The sequence below is a fragment of the Microcaecilia unicolor genome, chromosome 9, assembly GCF_901765095.1.
Source record: "Microcaecilia unicolor chromosome 9, aMicUni1.1, whole genome shotgun sequence".
NCBI classification, from domain to species: domain Eukaryota; kingdom Metazoa; phylum Chordata; class Amphibia; order Gymnophiona; family Siphonopidae; genus Microcaecilia; species Microcaecilia unicolor.
The window spans coordinates 55,953,566-55,976,399 of NC_044039.1; the positions used below are offsets into that span (position 1 = coordinate 55,953,566).

At 43.4% G+C, this 22,834-nt stretch overlaps 1 protein-coding gene across 6 annotated transcripts in view; it reads right to left on the minus strand.

Moving 5' to 3' along the window:
• Positions 1-22,834, minus strand: part of ERGIC2 (ERGIC and golgi 2) — a 425,675-nt gene that overhangs the window by 125,534 nt on the left and 277,307 nt on the right. For all 6 annotated transcript variants that reach the window (XM_030214639.1, XM_030214641.1, XM_030214638.1 and 3 more), the window contains 3 exons: positions 22,359-22,414; positions 15,790-15,888; positions 13,327-13,424 (listed from right to left, as the gene is read on the minus strand). In XM_030214639.1, coding sequence (XP_030070499.1) covers positions 13,327-13,424; positions 15,790-15,888; positions 22,359-22,414 — 253 coding nt within the window. The remainder of the gene's footprint in view (positions 1-13,326; positions 13,425-15,789; positions 15,889-22,358; positions 22,415-22,834) is intronic.

Below are 22,834 nucleotides of genomic sequence, written 5' to 3' on the forward strand. Positions count from 1 at the left end.
GACCCAGAGGAGGCGCAGGGCATTCTTGGCCTTGCGAGCGAGGACCCTGGCTCTTGGAGCTAATTTTGTGTTGAAATTTCCCTGTATTTGCTGTGTTTTATATCAATAAACAATTTCAATTTTTTTGAACCAAAACAATTAGAGGAATTCTTGTTAAATAGAGAGGAACCAGTGGTAATTGTTGATTCACAGACGCACACTGCTAAAGATAGGCTTGTGAAGAAGTACTGGGGAGCAGTTTACACAGATTTAAGAGAGAAGTAATTGATACTTCTTCAACTATATGCAGTGCTTTTTTTGTAGAAAAAACGGTGCCGGAACCCGCTCTCCACCATCGAAAAAAGGTATCTCCGGCGAGCTCCGCAATTGTTTATCTAATATACAACATGAGATTAAGAACTCAAAAGATGAGATACTGGAGCGGATGGATACCTTGAGCTCAGAACTGCGGGAGCTGGGGGGCAGGGTGGAGGAGGCCGAGGTTAAACTGGACGAGCACGCGGAACATCTGAACAGGCACGCAGAACTGATTCAGGGGCTGGAAACACGCAATGCAGACCTCGAATATAAATTGGATGACTTAGAAAACAGGGGCCGCAGGAATAATTTACGTTTTCGTGGAATACCTGAAGGAGGCGAGACTGAAGACGTGCCCCGGATTATCCAATCCATATGCAATACGCTGATGGGAGCTGAAGCTGGTGCGGCATCGGAAGAGTTAGACCGGGCGCATCGCGCCTTGGGCCCACGGAAAGCACAACAAACCAGAGACATAATAGTTCGCTTCCAGAAATATGAAGCTAAAGAAAGAATATTGGCCCGAGCAAGGAAATCAACAGTTCTGGAATATGGAGGGGCTAAGGTTTCTGTTTATCAGGATCTTTCTCAGTATACTCTCCAGCAGAGACGGCTGATGAAACCCGCCCTGGACATACTGATTAAAAATCAATTGCAGTATAGATGGGGGTTCCCCTTCTCTCTGAATTTTGAGATACAGGGCATAAAATGCAGAGCGTTAAACCTGGCAGAGGCGTGGGAAGCGCTACTCAAAGGAGGACTGGTGACGCAGCAGATACCACCTGGGACAGTAGCACCAGTAACCAGAGCCAAGCTGCAAAAATGGAAGAGAGTGCCAGAACCCACTAAGCGCACAGCCTCTAAGCGCTGAGGGGGCGTTCGAGATACGATCTGGTAACAAACTATCTGTGCTGCACTAGGAATAGTGCAAGGGACTGGTCCTTATTTAACCGGACTGGTCTAGCGAGTCCACGGACTGTTAGGATATGACTTAAGAATGTATGTGTATTGTCTATTAGAGACACATTTGAATGTATGGGGGAGGAGGCGTAAGAAAGTATGACTTGTGCAGGAACTCCGAATGCAAGTCAGGAATTTGAGCTGCTTAAGACACCATGGGGGGAGGAGCGGGCGGGGGACTTAACCGGGTGGTGGGTCATTTCTCTCTAATCCCACTTGGAGGAGTTAATCTCTGGGTGGTGTAACAAACAAGGGGAAGGGGAGATATAATGTGGGCAGGGGGGGGGGGGGGGGGGAGAACAAAGGGAGGTGGGAGGGGTGTGGGTGGAGGGAATGGCTTGAAAGGATGGGAGTCCATAGGGACAGTGTATGCAGCTAAGCCTGTAAGGTTGGAATGCCATGTTTATAACTGTATGATTAAGACATGACCACAGACTTAAAGATATTATCCTATAATGTTAAAGGTTTGAATATGCCACAGAAGAGACAGAAATTATTTAAGGAGCTACAACACCATAGTCCCCATATAGTCCTCCTGCAAGAAACACATTTAAGACGAAAGCATGAGAGACTTCTCACTCATCCGATGTTCCCAGTAGTCCATTGTGCATCCTCTGAGGGCTCAAGGGCACGAGGGGTTGCAGTACTGATGCATTCATCCCTGGCTATACAGGTTCTAGAGGTAAAAAAAGACCCGGGGGGGGAGATTTATATTTTTACATATCAAAATAGACCAGGTGGACCTGACCTTGGCATCGATATATGCCCCAAATGTTGGACAGGTGGAATTTTTTGCGAAGCTGAAATTGGCATTGGCAGCATTTGCTAGGGGCACATTGATTGTGGGGGGGGATTTTAACGCAGTGATGAACCCCAGCCTCGATCGTTCAGGGCAACACAAGTTAGATGGTATTAAAGATTCACAGGCGTTGGGTTCTTTAACATACTCCCTGGGCACCCTGGACCTGTGGAGACTGACACACATGAAGGACAGGGACTATACGTTCTATTCATCAGCACATGGAACGTACTCACGTATTGACTACATCTTCTTAGACACAAATCTAGTGGAGTGGGGCCCCACAGCAGCAATAGGCAGTAAAACCCTATCCGATCATGCTCCAGTTTGGGTGGTACTTCCGAAAATAAAGGTAGAATATAAGGATAAGAGATGGACACTTAACACCAGTTTATTACAGGAAGGGGAGGTAGCAGAGGGGTAGAGAGCGGTATTACACGAATACTTGGAGTTTAATAAGGAATCTGGGCCTGATCTCAGTGTGGTATGGGATGCGATGAAAGCTGTCACTAGGGGATATTTTTTGAAATTAGCTAGTAAGAGATCTAGAACGTGCAAAGCTCAGATTAGGGGGTGTATGGGCCGTATACACAATCTGGAGGCACAACACAAAGCAAATGGTTCCCGACAGATCTTACAAGAACTGAAAGATCAGAGAATGCTGCTGGATTCCATTTACTCGGAACAGCTGAGCCACTTGCACAATAGACAGAGGATGGGGTCCTATGAACACACAAATAAGGCTGGTCGCCTTCTGGCCATAAAGCTACGAAGGCAGAAAGTAGACCGTACAATCACACAGATACGCGATGGGGAGGGAGGCCTGATACGTACCTCAGAGGAAATTCGTAAACGTTTTAGGGATTTTTATCAAGCTTTGTATGACCAGGAGATACACCCTGCCGAGGACTCTGTGGAGGAGTACCTGGCGGACAGTGACCTCTCACCATTGACTCTCCAACAGCAGGCCCAACTAGACAGTCCTGTTACACCATTAGAAATACAGGAAGCTATTCGTGGCTTGCCATCTTGTAAGTCCCCGGGTTTGGACGGGCTCCCAAATGAATTTTACAAGATGTTTGCTAAAGAACTGGCACCACTATTAGCAGACTTATTCAATCTGGTGGGAAGGGGGGAGATACTGCCTCAATCTATGAAAGAGGCATGGATAGCGGTCTTGCCTAAGCCGGACAAAGACCACTCTGAATGTGGCTCCTACAGGCCTATTTCAGTATTGAACTCTGATGTCAAAATTTTGGCCAAAGTTTTGGCCAATAGGTTGGCCCCGGTGCTTCCAGTATTAATTCACCCTGATCAGGTGGGCTTTGTCGCGCACCGTAAGGCTATGGACAACATTAGAAGAGTATTAGACCTTATATACTTGGCCAAGCGAAGCCAGCGGCCATTGTGTCTTCTCAGTTTAGATGCCGAAAAGGCTTTTGACAGGGTACATTGGCCATTCATGTATAAGACATTAGAGGTGTTAGGGTTTGGGAGTCGGTTTAGAGGCTGGATACAAGCATTTTATGAGTCTCCAAGGGCATGTGTGAGAGTCAATGGGGGCAACTCGGGGCTATTTGCTCTTCATAGAGGAACTCGGCAGGGCTGCCCTTTGTCTCCTTTATTATTCGCAATGGTAATGGAGCCTCTTGCATCTCGGATACGGTCAGAACCGGGTATCTTCGGTTTGGCCATAGATGGCAGGGCACACAAGTTGGCTCTTTTTGCGGATGACGTTTTGCTGTTCATTACTAGACCACTGACATCGTTTCCTAGCCTTTTGCGTACTATTGAAGAATATTCAGCATTGTCTGGGTTCAAAGTCAATATGAACAAATCGGAAGCCCTTAACATTACGCTGCTGGCTCCGGATTTGGACTCTTTAAAGACTTCTTTTCCATTTCGGTGGGCCTCTAAGTATATACGATACCTGGGGGTTAATTTGACCTCTGAATCATCGGAACTTTTTCAAGCTAATTATAAAAGACTAGGGCGGGACATTGTGGTGGACCTAGAACGCTGGGGGGACATGGTGTTTTCATGGTTTGGACGGATAGCTATAGTTAAAATGAACGTGTTACCTCGTTTGCTCTACCTCTTTCAAGCGCTGCCTGTATTAATGCCCAGACGATATTTAACAACGCTGCAGGATAAAATAATGCGGTTCGTCTGGGCAGGAAAGCGACCACGCTTATCGCGTACTTTAGTATACCAAGATAAACGAAAGGGGGGGTTGGGGGTCCCTAACTCATGTGGTACTATAGGGCGGCCCAAGGGAAAGTAGCGGTTGAGTGGTACCAAGAATACCCAGACAGGCAATGGGTCCAACTGGAGCAATATTCATTGGGGCAAACACCTCTGGGAGCGCTAATGTGGATCCCCAAACCATTTAGGGCACTAGGGGTGGGTGAATGTCCTTCCATTGGGGTAACCCTCTACTACTGGGATAGTCTCTTCCCTCAGAAGAAATGCACTCTCACTAGTTTATCTCCAATAGCATATAATCCACTTTTTATGCCCGGAACTACACCGGGGATATTTACTCGATGGTATGCCATAAGTCTAAGGAAATGGGGCCAAATGTTTGAAGCAGAGCAAATACTCTCATTCCAAAGTTTGCAATCACAATATCCTGAATTGGAGGAGGACACCTACGCATACCTTCAGTTGACCCACTTTCTCAAAACAGAGGCAGTGAGAGGGGTCATAAAACGGGAAAGGTCTAGTCTGGAGGATATCTGCGAGGGGAGTGAGTCTTCTGGTGGACTGATCAGCCGATTATATAAATGCATCAGTGCACAAGCTCCTCGCTATTGCCTCCACAGAAAGAGCTGGAATAGCGAGCTGGGAATGGCCCTGGGGGAAAAGGATTGGGAAAGGATTGAAAAGGGGGCAGGAGGCGTGTCGGTACATGTACCACTAAAAGAGAATGCAGTAAAAGTACTGTTTCGCTGGTACCTCACTCCAGCACGCCTCCAAAGAATATATCCAGCAGGCTCAGGACTGTGTTGGAGAGGATGTGGTCAAAAAGGAACAATGGGACATATGTGGTGGACATGTGGCAAAATTAAAGCGTATTGGAAAACAGTACATAGTAGACTGCAGAGATGGGTAGGAAATACCTTTAGGTGGGCCCCAGAAATTTTTCTGTTCTCTGTTAAGGTAGGAGGGTTAACACCTAGCCAACAGATTCTGATGAGAATGGCGACCGGAGTAGCTAGACAGGTCTTAGCCTCTCATTGGAAGCAGAAGGGTGTACCCTCCATCAAGAGATGGATTTCAAAGTTGAAATATGTTTGTGAAATGGAAAGGTTATTAGCAGAACGTAAACGCAAGCTGAATCAATGGCAGGCTGTCTGGGGTACCTTCTTGGAACAATACCCATAATGAATGGTGAAGGATATCTAGACCCTGTGGACAGGAGAACGCTGAGCCATACTTTTGAAGGGGGTGGGGGGAGGGATGGGAGGGGGGGAGGTAGGGGGAATTAATATCTCTAAAAAACTCTAAAAATGTTGAAGTTCAATTGTTCAATATTGTTGTATGCAAAATGTTAGTATCACGTATAGTGCAGAAAGGAACTGTATTATCTTATTCTTACTGATAACATTTTGTAAGGATGGAATGTTGTGTTGCTTTTTGTGTTGAATTTAACATTCAATAAAGACTTCTTGAAATAGAAAAAAAAAATAAGACAGCAGATGTAAATTCTCAAATTGGACATATTCCAGACACTAAAATGAAAATAAAATGATTTTTCCGTACCTTTGTTGTCTGGTGAATTTCTTTTTCTGATCATGCTGGCTCAGTATCTGATTCTGCTGCTATCTGTCCTCTTAACTCCGTTTCCAGGGCTTCCTTTCAATTTATTTTTTTACTTTCCTCTTCTTCATTTCTTGCCCTACATCCGTAAGTAAAAGCTGGGTCCTCCACAAACTTGACTGTCCAGTGGATCCAGCTTCTGCCTATTTTCTAAATCCATGTGCAGTTTTTCTCCTCTCTTCCTTTTCCCTCATCTCATCTCCTTCCTCACTCTTCCCTCGCCTCCATCCATGTCCAGCATTTCTTCTCTCCCCCTTTCCTCTCCTCTATCCACCCATGTCTAGCAGCCCTCCTCTCCCCTGCCCTTCATCCACCCATGTCCAACCCCCCGTCCCCCCTGCCATCCACCCATGTCCAGTGACCCTCCTGTCCCCCCTGCCCTCCACCCATGTCCAGCGATTCTCTCTTCCCCCTGCCATCCACCCATGTCCAGCGACCCTCCTGTCCCCCCTGCCCTCCCACCCATGTCCAGCAACCCCCTCTGTCCTCCCTGCCATCCACCCATGTTCAGCGATTCTCTCTTTCCCCCTGCCATCCACCCATGTCCAGCGACCCTCCTGTCCCCCCGCCCTCCCTTGCCATCCAGCCATGTCCAGCGACTCCCCATCCCCCCTGCCATCCACCCATGTCCAGTGACCCTCCTGTCAAACCTGCCCTCCACCCATGTCCAGCAACCCCCCTGTCCCCCCTGCCCTCCACCCATGTCCAGCGATTCTCTCTTCCCCCTGCCATCCACCCATGTCCAGCGACCCTCCTGTCCCCCTGCCCTCCCACCCATGTCCAGCAACCCCCTCTGTCCCCCCTGCCATCCACCCATGTTCAGCGATTCTCTCTTTCCCCCTGCCATCCACCCATGTCCAGCGACCCTCCTGTCCCCCCACCCTCCATTGCCATCCAGCCATGTCCAGCGACTCCCCATCCCCCCTGCTATGCACCCATGTCCAGCAACCCCCTGTCCCTCCTGCCATCCACCCATGTCCAGCAACCGCCCGTCCCCCCTGCCATCCACCCATGTCCAGTGACCCTCCTGTCCCCCCTGCCATCCCACCCATGTCCAGCAACCCCCTGTCCCCCCTGCCATCCACCCATGTCCAGCGATTCTCTCTTCCCCCCTGCCATGCACCCATGTCCAGCAACCCCGCTGTCCCACCTGCCATCCACCCATGTCCAGCGATTCTCTCTTCCCCCTGCCATGCATCTATGTCCAGCAACCCCCCTGTCCCCCCTGCAATCCACCCCCTCTGTCCCCCCTGCCATCCACCCATGTCCAGCGATTCTCTCTTCCCCCTGCCATCCACCCATGTCCAGCGACACTCCTGTCCCCCCTGCCCTCCCCTGCCCTCCACCCATGTCCAGCAACCCCCCTGTCCTCCACCCATGTCCAGCAACCCCCCCGTCCCCCCTGCCCTCCACCCATGTCCAGATTCTCTGTTCCCCCTGCCAACCACCCATGTACAGTGACCCTCCCATCCCCCCTGCCCTCCACCCATGTCCAGCGACTCCCCCGTCCCCCCTGCCATCCACCCATGTCCGGCGATTCTCTCGTCCCCCTGCCATGCACCCATGTCCAGTGACCCTCCTGTCCCCTCTGCCATCCACCCATGTCCAGCAACCCTCCGTCCCCCCTGCCCTCCACCCATGTCCAGCGACTCTCCTCGTTTCCCTGCTCCCCCTCCCTCTAGCCACCCATACCCATCTGAGCCCCCCTCCCCGACCCAGTTCCCCCACCTGCCTACCAACTCCGTGCCAACGACCCTCTTCTCCTGCCACCCGGCACCGTGACCCAGCCTTTAAAAAAATCTACGAAGCGGCGGAGCGGTGCCTCGCGTCTGCCTGTAAAAGAAGAAAAATCGCCTCGTCACGTCCGCCGGCCTTCCCTCACTGTGTTCTGCCCTTGCGGAAATAGGAAGTTACATCAGAGGGCGGGACACAGTGAGGGAAGGCCGGCCGACAAGGTGATTTTTCTTCTTTTATGGGCAGACGCGAGGCACTGCTCCGCCGCTTCGTAGATTTTTTTAAAAGCTGGGTCACGATTCCGGGTGGCAGGAGAAGAGGGTCGTCGGCATGAAGCTGGTAGGCAGGTGGGGACTAGGTCAGGGAGGGGACCTACAAAAAAAGGTGCCGGTACGCTGTACCGGCACAAAAAAAGCACTGACTATATGGAAGAGTGACATTAAAGAAGTTTTTCATATCTGAGAAAGGAAAAGCTAACCAAGAAACAATGTCACATCTACATTATGGGGACAATATTCAGCCCACAGTGGTTATTTTTTGAAGCACTGACCAAAACAAGCTAACTTGGCCCCCAATATTCCGTGCCAGGCCTATTCTGGGTACCAGCATTGAACATTTGGAATTTTGCAGCTGCCAAAAATTATCCATGCTATTTCTGCAGTCATAAGTACATAAGTATTGCCACACAGGGACAGATCAAAGGTCCATCAAGCCCAGTATCCTGTTTCCAACAGTGGCCAATCCAGGTCACAAATACCTGGCAAGATCCCAGGAAAACTCAATACATTTTATGATGCTTATCCCAGAAATAAGCAGTGGATTTTCCCAAGTCAATTTAATAATGGTCTATGGACTTTTCCTTTAGGAAGCTGTCCAGACCCTTTTTAAACCCCACTAAGCTAACCGCCTTTACCAATTCTCTGGCAACAAATTCCAAGTTTAATTACACGTTGAGTGAAGGAACGTTTCTCTGATTCGTATTAAATTTACTACTTTGTAGCTTCATTGCATGCCTCCTAGTCCTAGTATTTTTGGAAAGAGTACACAAACGATTCACGTCTACCCGTTCCACTCCACTCATTATTTTATAGACCACTATCATATCTCCCCTCAGCCGTCTCTTCTCCTACTCCCCCACAGTCAACCAGGCACTCACACTACCAGTGGTGCCCAGAAAACATCCATGTCCACTCCAACTTCCCATCTAACCATATGGAGTGGAGGAGTAGCCTAATGGTAAGTGTAGTGGCTGAGAATCTGGGAAAGTGGGTTCATTTTTCGCTGTAGCTCCTTGCAATTCTGGGCAAGTCACATAACCCTCCATTGCCCCAGGTACAAAAACTTAAGATTGAAAGCCCACTGCAGACAGAGAAAGTACCTGCACATAATAAATATAAACTGCTTTGTTTGTACCACAGAAAGGCAGTATATCAAACCCTTGACTCTATCCTGCCATTAGCTGGAGAGTGCTGTGGCAGTCAAAGCACATATAGAAACATAGAATCATGACGGCAAATAAAAGCCAACTGGCCCATCCAGACTGCCCTTCCTCAATAACCACTAACTCCTCCTTTTCCTAAGGGATCCCACATGCCTGTCCCACGCTTTCTTAAAATCTGACACAGTCCTAATCTCCATGACCTCCACCAGGAGGCCATTCCATGCATCCATCACCCTTTCTTAGCTTCCTCCTAAGTCCATTTCCTCTTAACTTCATCCTATGCCCTCTCATTCCAGAGTTTTCCTTCATTTGAAAAAGGCTCACATCCTGTACCTTAACGTCACCAGGTTTAAAAGTCTCTATCATATTCCCTCTCTCCTGACTCTCTTCCAGCGTATACACGTTGAGGGTCATAAGCCTGTCCCTATATGTTTTATGACCGAGACTGCTTACCAGTTTTAAAGCCACCCTCTGGACTGACTCCATCCTGTTTATATTTTTCTGTAGGTGCGGTCTCCAGAGTTGAACGCAGTACTCTTAAATGGGGCCTCACCAGAGATTTGTACAAGGGCATTATCACCTCTTTTTCCTGCTGGTCATCCCTCTCCGTATGCACTCAAGCATCCTTCTGGCTTTGACCATCACCTTTTCCACCTGTTGGGCAACCTTAAGGTCATCAGGCATAATCACCCCAAGTCCACCCCGCTCTTCTTTTGAACACAGAAGCACTTCACCCTTTATATTGTACTGTTCCCTTGGATTTCTGTAACCCAAGTGCATGACCCTGCCTTTCTTAGCATTAAATCTTAGTTGCCAATTATCGGACCAAGCTTCGCTAGATCCTTCCTCATGCCATCCACATCCTCTGGGGTGTCCACCTTATTACAGAGTTTGGTATCATCTGTAAAGAGACAAACCTTACCAGACAGTAGAGAATGACACAGTTAATTCACAATAAGGGCCACACCCTAACTAGAATCACTACGGATGTGGGAACAAAACATTTTACTGACTCATGGGAATGGTAAAAAGCCTTGTTCTCATGATTTAAAAAAAATCCTTTCCTACATTCCCGTCTTCCTCCCTGTGGGCGTTACATTTTAATTCACAGTCACAGGCCAGAACTGTATTCTTCCTCCTGCAGCGTCCTACCCTCTCTATTCAACTTCCTGTTCAGCGTCAAAACAGGAAGTTGCAGTAGACAGGAGGAGGCGACAGAAGGAAGGCCATGTGACTGAATCAATGCAGGAAAATGTAATGAACATCAGTGGCGAGGAGAAAGGGAAGGGAGACTTTTTCTCCAACAGACACCGAGCCTGGGATCACCCAAGGCATTTCGCGGATTGTCAGCCCTGGACCGATCGGGGATCCAGAGGGCGAGATCCTCAAAAGCTTAGCTGAAATTGGGTGGCGGAGCAGGTGGGGGGAAGAGGGGGTGGTGGTTGGGAGGCGAGGATAGGGGAGGGCAGACTTGTACGGTCTGTACCAGAGCCGGTGATGGGAGGCGGGACTGGTGGTTGGGAGGCGGGAAATACTGCTGGGCAGACTTATATGGTCTGTGCCCTGAAAAGGACAGGTACAAATTCAAGGTAAGGTATACACATATGAGTTTGTCTTGGGCAGACTGGATGGACCATGCAGGTCTTTTTCTGCCGTCATCTACTATGTTACTATGTTACTTAAGGCATGAAGTGGGCGTGCCTGCAATCCTTCAGTGCCCCCAACTCCAGTCTCACCCTCCTCCACTATGATGTAGGCCCGCCAGCACCCCCATCTCTAACTGCCAGCTCTTCCTCTTCAGGTGGCAGGGCCAGACCACCTGTAATGCCCCAGAAAAGTCCACCCTATGAGAATGCACAGGTTGCTCCCCTGTTGTACTGGCTAAGGTAGGGTCTGAGGTAAAAGAGAAGCACAGTTGTGGATACAGGATGTGACTGGTCATAAAGGAGTGGTCTGGGACATATACATTTCTCAGGCTGGCTTAAAGTGGTTTGTTCCTAAATTGGCTTAAAGTAGTTCATTCCTAAATTCTTTCCTTGCTTCCCCAGTATGGTTTCTTCCCATAAACCTCACTTCTTCCTCTTGGATATCTTGCTGTGTCTTCATTCAGTCCCTAGTACATATCATTGCAAGAATGTTTGTGGGCTACTGAAACACAGCAACTCATCAGCAGGAAGGCAGTGCTGAAAAGTGGCATCTCTTTGTAACAAATTAGAGAGATTAAAATATAAATGTCAAGAAATGGAAAAATCTGCAGCCCCATTTAAAACTGAATAAAGAAGGAATTGGTCCTTGAAAAGAAACCTTTGCAAACGTCACGGAAACAACTTTATCAAAGACATCTATCTATTCTGTAACTTCAAACACTTGGATTCATTCAAGAGCACAGCTAAAGAGCATGCAGTGCTGAAGATTTTCTAGCTTAATGAAAATTTGAACCATGTGGTTTGAACTTATTTTTATTCAGCACTAAAGTGATAGACGGGGAGGATGTGGTCCAATGTGAAGTTCTTTTTTCTTCTCCTCTTGTAATCACGTTGTGCCACTGCTGGGGATAAGGAAGGGACAGAAAGCTGAGCCCTTGCTCCCTGTGACCATGTGTCCCCTGCAGCACATTGAGATCAGGCACTGCATAGTTAATTACACTGAAGCATTACATTTTCCAAATATTACCAAATGTTTTCAGATCATATGTTTAATTATAATGTTTTAGGTATTGCAGTACTAGCAGGAACAGAGATTTTCTTATGTTAGCTAAGTTTTAGTCAGGGGTCTTGGTGAAATCCAATAGCAGATGGAGTCAGACCTTGCGGGGATGGGGACAGGAACAAGGAGGGAGCAGGTACAAAGCTCGTGGGGACGGGGACAGAGCTTGCATGTACAGGGACAAACTTTGTCCCTGTTATCATTCTCTACCAGATAGTCCTTCCGCAATATCACTCACAAAGGTGTTAAAAAGGGCTAGCCCGAGGACCGATCCCTGTGGTACACCACTGATAACATCTCTTTCCTCAGAGCAAGCTCCATTTATCACTACCCTCTGTCTCATTCCATTTAAGCACTTTTTAACCCAGCCAGTCACATTAGGTCCCATACTGAGGGAACTCAGTTTATCAGTCGCCTGTGCAGAATCGTGTCAAAGGCTTTGCTAAAATCCAAGTACACCACATCTAGTGCCCCTCCCACATCCAACTATTTGGTCACACAGTCAAATCAATCAGATTTGTCTGACATGACCTGCCTCTAGTAAAGCCATGCTGCCTTGGGTCCTGCAGTCCATTCAATTTGAGAAACTTTACGATTCTCTGCTTTAGAAGCATTTCCATTAATTTATTCACCACCGAGGTCAACCTCCTCCTTACTTCCATTCTTGTGCAGAGGGACCACATCTGCCCTTCTCCAATCCTCCGGACCGCTCAGCAGCAGTCTCTGGTTAAGTACTGCTGATTATCTACTCCCAATCAACACAGCATTATTTAACCAAGCAGGAATCTCCCTTGCCTAATTAAATAGAGCTGAATCTGACAAGAGTCAACAGCATTTTTCTTTCTAAAGTTGAGAATGAGATGCCCCCCCCCCACCGTCCACCCCTGACCCCTGCATTCCCCCCCCCCCAAAAAAAAAAAAAAAAAAATCAAGCTCTGGCTATGTCCCTTAATACAGTTAGAAGCAGAAGGCAGAATATCAGTTACAGAGTTGGCTTCTGCATCTCTCTTTCTCCCCTAATGAAAATCTGCAGCAGTCAGTCAAGGACGAAGAACTTGTGACAATTTAAAATATCTGTGTATGCTATTACAAATTTTAAAAAGCTTAGCAGAGTTTTCAGAAACCTGAACCAAAATATTTGCCTAATCAAGATTAATAGCTTTTTAAAAATGTTTAGCCTGTCTTTCCAACTAATGTTCAAGGCAGCTTACTGCTTTTAAGTGTTTGGGTATATTCCCTTTCCCAAAGAACTTACAATGGAATTTGAAGTGTAGTTTCTCTTGTGGCTGCTTCCAACCAACCAGTGATACTGTGGGAATGCCTGGGTGTAGGCAGTTACCTTCCACTCCTGGGATGGCATATATTTTGTATAAAACAACTGTAATCACCTTTCACATTATGCAGAAATACATGAGCAGCAACTACCCTTCTCAGTCACAACAAATGACTTCCAGTAACAGAACAGTAACAATTTGCTTGTCATTCTGTTGGCATGATGAAACAGTTTAGGTATGAAAGTACAGTGAAAGTACATAAAAATTCCAGAGTTTAGCCATTTCCAACTCACCCTTTCTGTCACTGAAAACTGATGAGTGTCTGAAGAGATCTGGTATGTATTGAGTCTGGTTGGCACAATTGTGATAAAATATTGAAACATATGGTTAGCTGAAAAAAAAAAAAAAAGAAACTTATCTACAAAGCCCAGGAACCTTGTTACATTTCTATACAAATTTGTTGCTACAGAAAAGAAAATCAAACCAAAACACTGGTGCCATTTTAATAGGGTCCAACACTATATAAAACTGAATTAACAGTATATATCTGAATTAATTATTTCATAAATTACACTAAGTTCTTCATGTCCTAAATCAGTGAAAGTATTCACAGGAATCTGAAAGGAAGTGTAATGTGAAGGCTTCTGCCATGGCCCCTGGCACTGGACTAAGACCACAAACTAATTTCATTACTGGCCTGGTTATATATGAACTGGTTAGTAATTCCTTTAAGCCTAAGCTACTAAAACATTGAGCAAGAGAGTCTAGAGTCTGGTCAAAAGTTTTTATCTTCCTGGGGAAATAATTCTATTTCATTAAAAAGCAAATAATATTCTCTGTTTATCCAGTATCAAAAGTGGAGGAGCAAACAAATGGTTAGAGCAGGAGGCTAAGAACCTGGGAAGCCAAGATATCCCACCGGCACTCCTTATGACCTTGGGCAAATCACTTAATCCTCCATTGCCTCAGGTACAAACTAAGACTGTAAGCCCTCTGGGGACAGGAGAATACCTACCATACTTGAAAGCAGCTTGCTTTGAGCTACTACTGAAAAAGTTTAAGCTAAATCCAAAAGGCCCCTGCCCCTCCACTTAATATGCTTGATATGAAAGGTCTGAAGACAGAATTTTATATTTAAAGAGGCATATTTCAGCTTTGCTAAATTAAACAATCATTGGAGGTCATAGGGTCTTCTAAGGGTGCACAGTGATAAAATATGCTTTAAAGGAGAAAATAACGTACTTCTCAATTTTAGAATGTGGCACGGTTTAACTCTTTTACCATGTAATCTGGAATCAGGGGTAAGAGAGGTATGTGAAGATGATGGTGATGGTGGATTGGGAGGAATGCCTGGGATAGTTAGGTGGAGCTGTGGGGTAGGGAGATAGGATGTAAAGACTAAGAATGGCAAATAGATTGGAAGGAGTAAAGGGTGAGGAACAGACTGAAGGAAGGAATATTCTAGTAGATTGAGGAGATACTGAGGTTGGCAGGAAGGGGGCGGGGGTTGGAGGATGATGGCTAAGAATTGCTAGAGGTTAGTCAGGGCTAACCATAGGATACTGGACCAAAGAGAAACCTATCTGAAGTTATTTATAAATAAAGTTTTATTATTAGGATGTACCTTCTAGTGTCAAATTATTGGAGGTGTCATTTTATTGGTACTTGTCCTAAATGGAACAAGGCTGATTTATTTGTATTTGGTTATACAGAGAGAGCATCTGCAAGAGGGGAAAAAGGATGAGAATATTGGGTTTATGTGTATTGTTTTCACTGTACAGAATGTCTCTTTATTGAATATAGTTTTTTAAATTAGTAATCTATATTGTATCTTTGATTTGTTAAGCTGTGGTTTATGCCATGTCTTATGAATTGGTATGTACACTGCTATGAAAGTGGCTTATAAATTAATAAATGAAATAATTTTTCTTGCTTCAGGAAGTCATATACCTGGTCCACAACAAAGCCCATTAGACTGTTCCTTTATGACTGCTCTAAAACTAGAAGAGAACACATTCTCTTAGTGTGCATAAAGCCACAGATCGTGGGGTGGGGGGAAGCTTGTTCTCAGTAATGTATTTCCTCCTTTTGTCGGTGTATAAACTGATGTTGTGTGTGTGTGTTTTTTAAAAATCTTGACAAATCCATTATGCATCAAATAGTGTCTCACCCATTTTATTTCACCAATTGTACTGTGTACCTATGATGTAAATGCAGCCTTACCAACAAACATTTCTGTGGACATCAAAATTTAAAGAAATGAATTGTACTAATACTGAAACTTGCACATTACAAATTAGTTATTTATGAGTTAAAGTATATATTTGTGATAGTCAGATATAAAATGCTATTCATAAAGTACCAACAATGAAGAGAGAGACATGAGATACAAGTAATGCATGCTGCTTTTAAGAAACAATATATTTTTCCAGATAACTGAAAAGTCCCTATGTATATGTACAAATCCCAGAGAAAATACTACTACTTTTGCTGAAAATGGTGAGCATGACTTCTGATCCATACAGTGACCTCCGCAGCCTACCCCTTAAGCTATGTATGTCAGTGCTTGTTTTAAAGTGAGTGAACTGTACATGCACAAAGAGTTTTCAATCACTCAGTACTATATTTGACACTTCTAAAATTGAAAACCATCACAATTAACAAGGTACAGTAATCTTTACTGCAATGGCTAAGCACAGATGTTTATAATGTAGAAATTAACCAGCTTCAAATCATGTTTGTTATTCAGTACTTACGGTCTGAAGCTATTTTTTCTGTCCCATCCAAAGGATTAATAAGTCCTGGAAGAAGTTCCCCAAAAGAAAAATGATCTATTCTATGTGAAAAGTTGTATGCTTTGAAAAGAAACAAAGTATAAAATTACTATGAAAAGAAAAAAAGAAAATTACTTCAATTTTTACATTGCCAAGGTAAATTTGATCTTTTTTATTTACTCACAGCCCCGTTTACTAAGCTGCGCTATAGACACTCTAGCGTTTTTAGCACATGCTAATACTAGAGACGCCCTCAAATTCTCAACACTAGATACGAGAAAGGAATAAAAAATGAAATACAGTGAAAGCTGCCATCAGCAGCATAGCAGAGTTCGCTGCTCAACAAAATGTGTCATTCCAGGTCAGATTCCTACCAAGGTCTAGCTACTAAGCTTGAATATTTGTTCACAATGTAAACAGTATATAAATATTAACTGATGTGAAATCACAGGCAAGAACATGTAAGATTCTATTTTTTAGGTGTTTTATTTCCTGCTAATTGGAGGGTTTTTGAAGGCATTAAAAATCTGTTATCGTGCCAATATGGGTCACATTTCATCATTTTGGCATCCACATTATGGCATCAGTTATAAGGACCTTTGCCCTGGCACAGCGTGGCGAAACATGACCCATGCTGGCACAGGTCCAGTCTTACAACATATGAAGCAGATAGGTATTAGGTATTCTAAGTGAAAATTTGATGATATTGAGAATATTGATAGAAACAAATGTTGAAAGTAGACTTGAAAAACCATAATATATGGGAGCCGATGATGATCTTGGCAAGCCAGAAGAGTTGCTGCCGAAGCCCCCATATGACTTAATTAGTTGGCTGTATCCACTTACTTATGAAGTTTTTATCACATTTAAGTTAGTAGGTGCTGGGTTGTTAAAGGTTTGTATTGTATTACCCCTGCCACATTTTGACTTTTTTGGGGGTTTGTACTACTGATATTTTAATGGCTTATGTACTATAGCTTGGTACCTTTTTTGACTGAATTAAATACATGCATCACCATAATACAGATGTAGTGCCACAGGAAAACAATACTCAAACTCCCTCAGCTACCAGTATATCGCTACCTCAACTTCCCCCACACCCCATTATCCCAGACCCACCACTCTGTCCTCCTTTCTCACCACTCACACACTATCCAACCTCACGATTCTTTCTTACCATCAGCTACAATGGTTGTGCAGTTCAGCAAGCTGGGGGGTGGGGGGGAGGAAAGAGAGAGGAAGCCCATCAGCTGCTAAAAACTTGTACACTTGAGTCATCAAGACTAAAAAAGGGCACAAATTAAAAAAAAAAAGGTAAGGCAAGGGGAGAGGTGTGCGAGTACAAGGCATAGTAGTGTTTTTCCAGTTTTTATTGAATACACACACTTTTGTTGCCTCAGGGATGTTTTATCAGTGTTTATGCTTTAAAGCTCCTGGTTTGCATAGTCCTTTACTTCAAAATTTTGGTAACCTTCATCCTGTTATTTCCTACACTTCCTGCCAACTGTCTTGGTTCCTCCTACCAACTGCCATTTCCACTGCCAGGTCCAGCTTCTTCACCTTCCCTTACACCCTACTCCTCTAGCCTTCAGCACATCTTGTGCTCTCCAGGCCACCACTCTGAAAACACCACCACTTGGCTCTGCAGACCAAGTCGTAGGGTGTCAACAGTAACTCTATCCATGTGGTTAAGAAGTGGTAGCATAGAACTTGCTTAATATTCCTGTCAATACAAAACAGCCCACTTACTGAGCACCTACTATAGGTGCAGAAGGAGAACAGAGGAAACGAAAGAGGCAAAACTACTATATGCATTTGAAAAGTGTATTCCCCTGAACTAATCACACTTCTGGGAATAATTCCTTTAATTGTGGCTAAAGTATGCATGTAGTTTTAGCCACTCTGAACAATGCAACTGTAAATTACAAACAGAAGTAAATTGTGTCTGGGAGCATAAAAAATGCAACTTTCCACTTCTGAGCAAATATACATTTTCTGGATGTATTTTACAATGTCTCCACGATTACTGTCCTATGTACGAAATAAATCTTGGGACTACTGAACAAAAATTATAGCTGTTTAATGAAAAATTTTGATTTAATCACAGCTTTAACTGTTGTCCCAAAGACACACCCACAGTATCTACCCCCCCCCCCCCCCCCAAAAAAAAAAAAAAACCACTCATCAAGTTCATCCTCCTCTCACCCCCTGAAGACCTCCCCATCAAGAGCATTCACCCCTCCTCCTGAAGACCCTTCAACTCCCCCCTCAGACATACACTAAGGATGCCTTGGTGGTCTACTATAGGATGGACAGCAATGATCCCCATTGTCTTCTGCCAATGCTGGCTCTGGGTTCAAAATTCCAGCCATGATGTGTAGCAGTAGTCTTGTGGCATTACCCCTAGAAGAGTCAACATTACTGGCATTGTTAATTTTTTCACCATTAAGATTTGTGCATTAACCACGATAGACCATTAATGGTAATTAATCAACAGTACAAATTAAAATGTTGTTTTTTAACCTTTATAGTGTGGCTAGGTCTATTTTTCTACCTTATGGACATTATAGGGGCAATTTTCAAACTGCCTGCGTTGGTACAAAGTACACATGTGCTTTCAACTGCAGTGTTTGCACCAGTTTTCAAGAAGGAGAAAGCACTAGGATCTTCACTTTGATAACCACCACAAGTGCAAAGCAGGCGCACACTTCGCTCAAAATGTATCATAGAGGTTTAAAAATGACACCTAAGCACATACTCTCGCTCCTCCAATTTAAACATGTCCCCAAGAATGCCTCTTCCCAATGTGAATGAAGAGATATAGCATCTGGTAGCAGTTTAGTAATATCACAGACCAACTTGTGTATGCTTAGAGGCTCTGACTAAATGTAGTAAAGTTCTGCATTTACCGCATGTTAGAAGCAAAAATAAATTACTGTGCAGTAACTAAAAAGGCTGTGCGCTAACTCTTGGGGATATTCCTAGCATGCACGGCTCAGAATTTTAACAAATAGTTTAAATGTTATTTGACTCTTTGCTTAGTTTTTAAAATGGATAACTAAACAACCAAAAGTTGAGTACTGCATCCGTGTGGATATAGTGCAGCAGTGTATAACGCTTATATATTATCATCGTATTGAACCAGTCAGCACATAAGAGAAGGATGCATATTCCACACTTGTTAGTCTCATGTTCTATCAACTGCTTCTGACCAATTGATATCCAGCTTAGTGAGGTCCTTTTCAACTATTTGACACCACTTCTGTCTTGGTTTTCTGGACCTTTTTCCCCTTCTGGTTTACAGTTCATGGTTTGCCCTGGTATGCCCTATACATCCATTCTTTGTAGGTGCTAAAACCATCTGAGTTGCTGCTGTAGTATATTACTAACTGGTAGCTGTTTAATTGTCTCTCACATCATTTCCATTTTGACCTTATCTTGCCAACTTCACATGTAGGATTCTTCTTAATCTCCATGAATCATAATCATCTGATCTGTTTTGGAGAGTTTTCATATTGGCCAGGTTTCTGTACCACATAGTACAGTGAGTATACACATGCATCTTTGCTCAAGTTGTTAGGTTCTTATTGTTATCTTACCCAATCTGTTCATGATTGATGCTACTTTACCAATTCTTTCATTTCTTTTTTAGTAGTGTTGTCTTTTCTTACCAGACTTCCTGGATAGATGTCTGGTACTTTTTCTAGTACAACTTTCAATTTGATAGCTGTGTCACTATTGTCTTTTTGCTGGATATATTTAACCTGGTTTGTTCACCAAAATGCATTAAACTACCTGTCTTGGTCTGCACTGTCTGAAGAGAACTCACCAACAAGGCCACATCTGCAAAATCCAACACCTCTAACTTCAGGTTTTCAATGTATGTGATCTTTGTATTTTTAACTCCTACTGCTTTCTGTATTAACCAGTCAATGGCTAAGCTAAACAACAATGGTGACAACACAAAACTTTGCTTGACTCCAGATATGAACCTTTCCTAAATACTCTGTGTGGTATGAAAATTTGATCTACAAAGGATTTGTTGGGCCTGAGCCCTGCTTGTTCTTCTCATATTAAGTTGTCCACTTGAGCCTTAAGCTAGTCAGAATCATTTAACTATACAATTTTTTTTTTAGAGTATAGATAACAGAACAATTCTCCTCCATTTATTGCAGTTCCATAAATCTCCTTTTTTCAGCAGTTTCACAATTACACCTTTCTTCCAGCCATCTGGAACCTTTTCTCTTTTCCATTTCGCATTGTACCACTATAGCATCTATTCTATCATTTGATTTCATCCTTTCTTCAAGCTTTAATAGCTTTATCTCGTGTACTGTGAATGGCCTGGTGTGCTTGCAGCTCTGCTAAAATCTTCTTCCAAATGTTGGACTTTTTCTTTTCGTCTGTAATGACATCACCATTTTTGTCTTTAACTGGTGGTTCTTTTCCTCCTTCTATTCCTATTAATTGATTACGTGATACACTGTTTTCAAGTCTCCTTTTCGTGCTGTTCCGTCATTTATTTGAACATTTTCTTATCTCCTCAAACCTTTTTTTACTTCTTTACCTTGCTGAGTGCACTGCTGTAATATAATTTGTTTCTTTTCAGTAGCTTCTTGTGATTAATTAATGACTGACTTCTCAACATCTGGTTTGTTGTCTGAATATTTGTCTGCTAAAGCTTCAAATCAGTTTGACATGAGCATTTGGAACTTGTCTGCATTCTGCTGATCCTTCAGCTTACTAATGTTGTATTTGATAATGTCCTTTGAATTCTGCAAACTTTTAAGCTTAATCTGGATTTTTGCAACCTCTAAACAGTGGTCACTATCAGCTGCTCTGTAGGATCTAACATCATGCGATGATCTGATCTACTTTGTTCTGATTGCTACATGATTTATCAGGTTTTCATGTTGCCTACTGGGTAAGCGTAATGTAACATTATGAATAACTTTATGCAGGAACTCTGTGCCACCAATGACTATGTTATTCAGTTGGCATAACTGAACAAATTGTTTTGCCATTACTTTGCATTCCAATGTCAACATTTCCCACTGTCCTTGTCCAGTCACTGTTATATTTTCCAATTTTGGCATTCAGATTGCCCTTAATATCAATATCTCATGTTTCAGGACTTGGTTGATGGTGTCTTGTAGCATGCAGTAAAAACTGCCCTTCTCCACATCTTCTGTGGGTGTGTGGTGGCACTATATAATTGTGACCTTAGCATTCTGAATTATATAATTTGTTGTAATTAGTCTCTCAGTAATTGGTTTCCATTCTACCACTGTCTTAGCTGCAGCTGATAACATGAAGACTGAAGCACCTTGTGTGTGTGTGCTCTCTTTTTCCTTCCAGACTGTATTACTGTTATTACACAGGTAGTCTTCTTGTTGACATCTGTCCATATTGTATTACTTACGTTGAAGATGTCAAGTTGATGCTTTTCATTTCCTTAATCAAATATATACATTTTGTTATTTCTATTAGTGTGGCTACAATCCAATATCCTTTTTTGATTATGAATTTTGCCATGAGTATTGAATTCCACACCATCATATAGTGTCATATTCTGACATTCAACATGCTTTCCTCTCTGCAAGTAGTGCAGTCGGTCTTGTCAATTGACATACATTTCAATGCATTATATTTCCCCATTCCTTTTAGTTTTTACAGTGATGGGTAATTAGCCCAACCTCAAACTTCCTTCTACATCCAGGCTTGGGGTGTAAATAATGAGCACAGGTCATGCACCATGAAACAGGGCCAAAGGGCAAAAACTGATAAGCATGTGAACCAGAAACTCAGGATCTGATAAGACATTCCTGCGTGCAAGCAGGCATGGGAAAAGAGCAATTACAATAAACAAGAAAATGTGGTTTAGCAACTTGAAGGGAAACAGATGGTGTTGAAAGAAAACAGAATGATCTCTGAGGAAGATAAATTGCTAAACCTATGTGAAGCGTTGTTTAAAATAAAAGTATATAAGCAATTGAATCAGAACATTACTTTGGAGAGACAGTGACAGAGAACACCTATGTGTAGCAGCGCTGTCCTCCCATGAGAAACTATTAAATTGTATTTATATTTTGGTAAGTAATAAAAATTGTTTTTCGCATACGTGGCCTTCTTGGTCTTTTATCACTCCAAATTTAGAGTGGCTGGTACATAATGATTTTGGGGTGGTAGTAAAAAGACAAGCATTAGTTAAAAACAGGGGCTTGTATCATAGATATTGCCTCATATATATATTTTACAAAGTGTGTGTGTGAATCACATACATACATGTGTAAGTGTATGACAGTAGTATTTGCTGCAGCACTTATATTCAATTATAACAAGTTTGTGAGTTCCTAGGCTCTTTCACATAAAGGAGCATACAGAAACAGCCAAAAAGAGATGTATTCCCATTTCCCCTGGGGAACTAACAATTTTTAACAATGAATATATTATAAAATTTCTATGCCAATCTTCTATTGGTTTTAATGGTGCACTGTGACTCTAAAGTTTTGGGGGGAATATAAAGAGGGGATAATGAAAGAAGATCTTACAGTCATGGCTGACCAGTGCTGCTAAATGTGCATGGCCTCGAGGATGAGGAATTGCCCTAAGAATCAAAAAGAGAAAATATTTTAAAATACATAAGCATTCAATTCAAGCACTCCACATCAGGTCTGCATTTCCCATAAGGCAGGGATGTACACACGAGACATCAAATTAGTCCACTGGATTGGTTGATTTGTTTTTTTCTGATACACATGCCCCCCTCTGTATTTTACACAACTTACTGAGGTGTCCAAGTCAACTGCCATTTCAATATTACAGCCTAGAGACTATTCTGACACATGGTCTTCATATTCTGTGCCAGAACTCTTCGCTTTAATCCAAAATTTGTTTTACAGCATCCGCAGCACTAAACCTAACGCTTCCTGCCATACTACTCACTAAGACTATGCAATAAGTGATCAGCAACACAGGTAAAATCCAATGTTATCATAATAAACACTTAATAGCAATATGGGATATT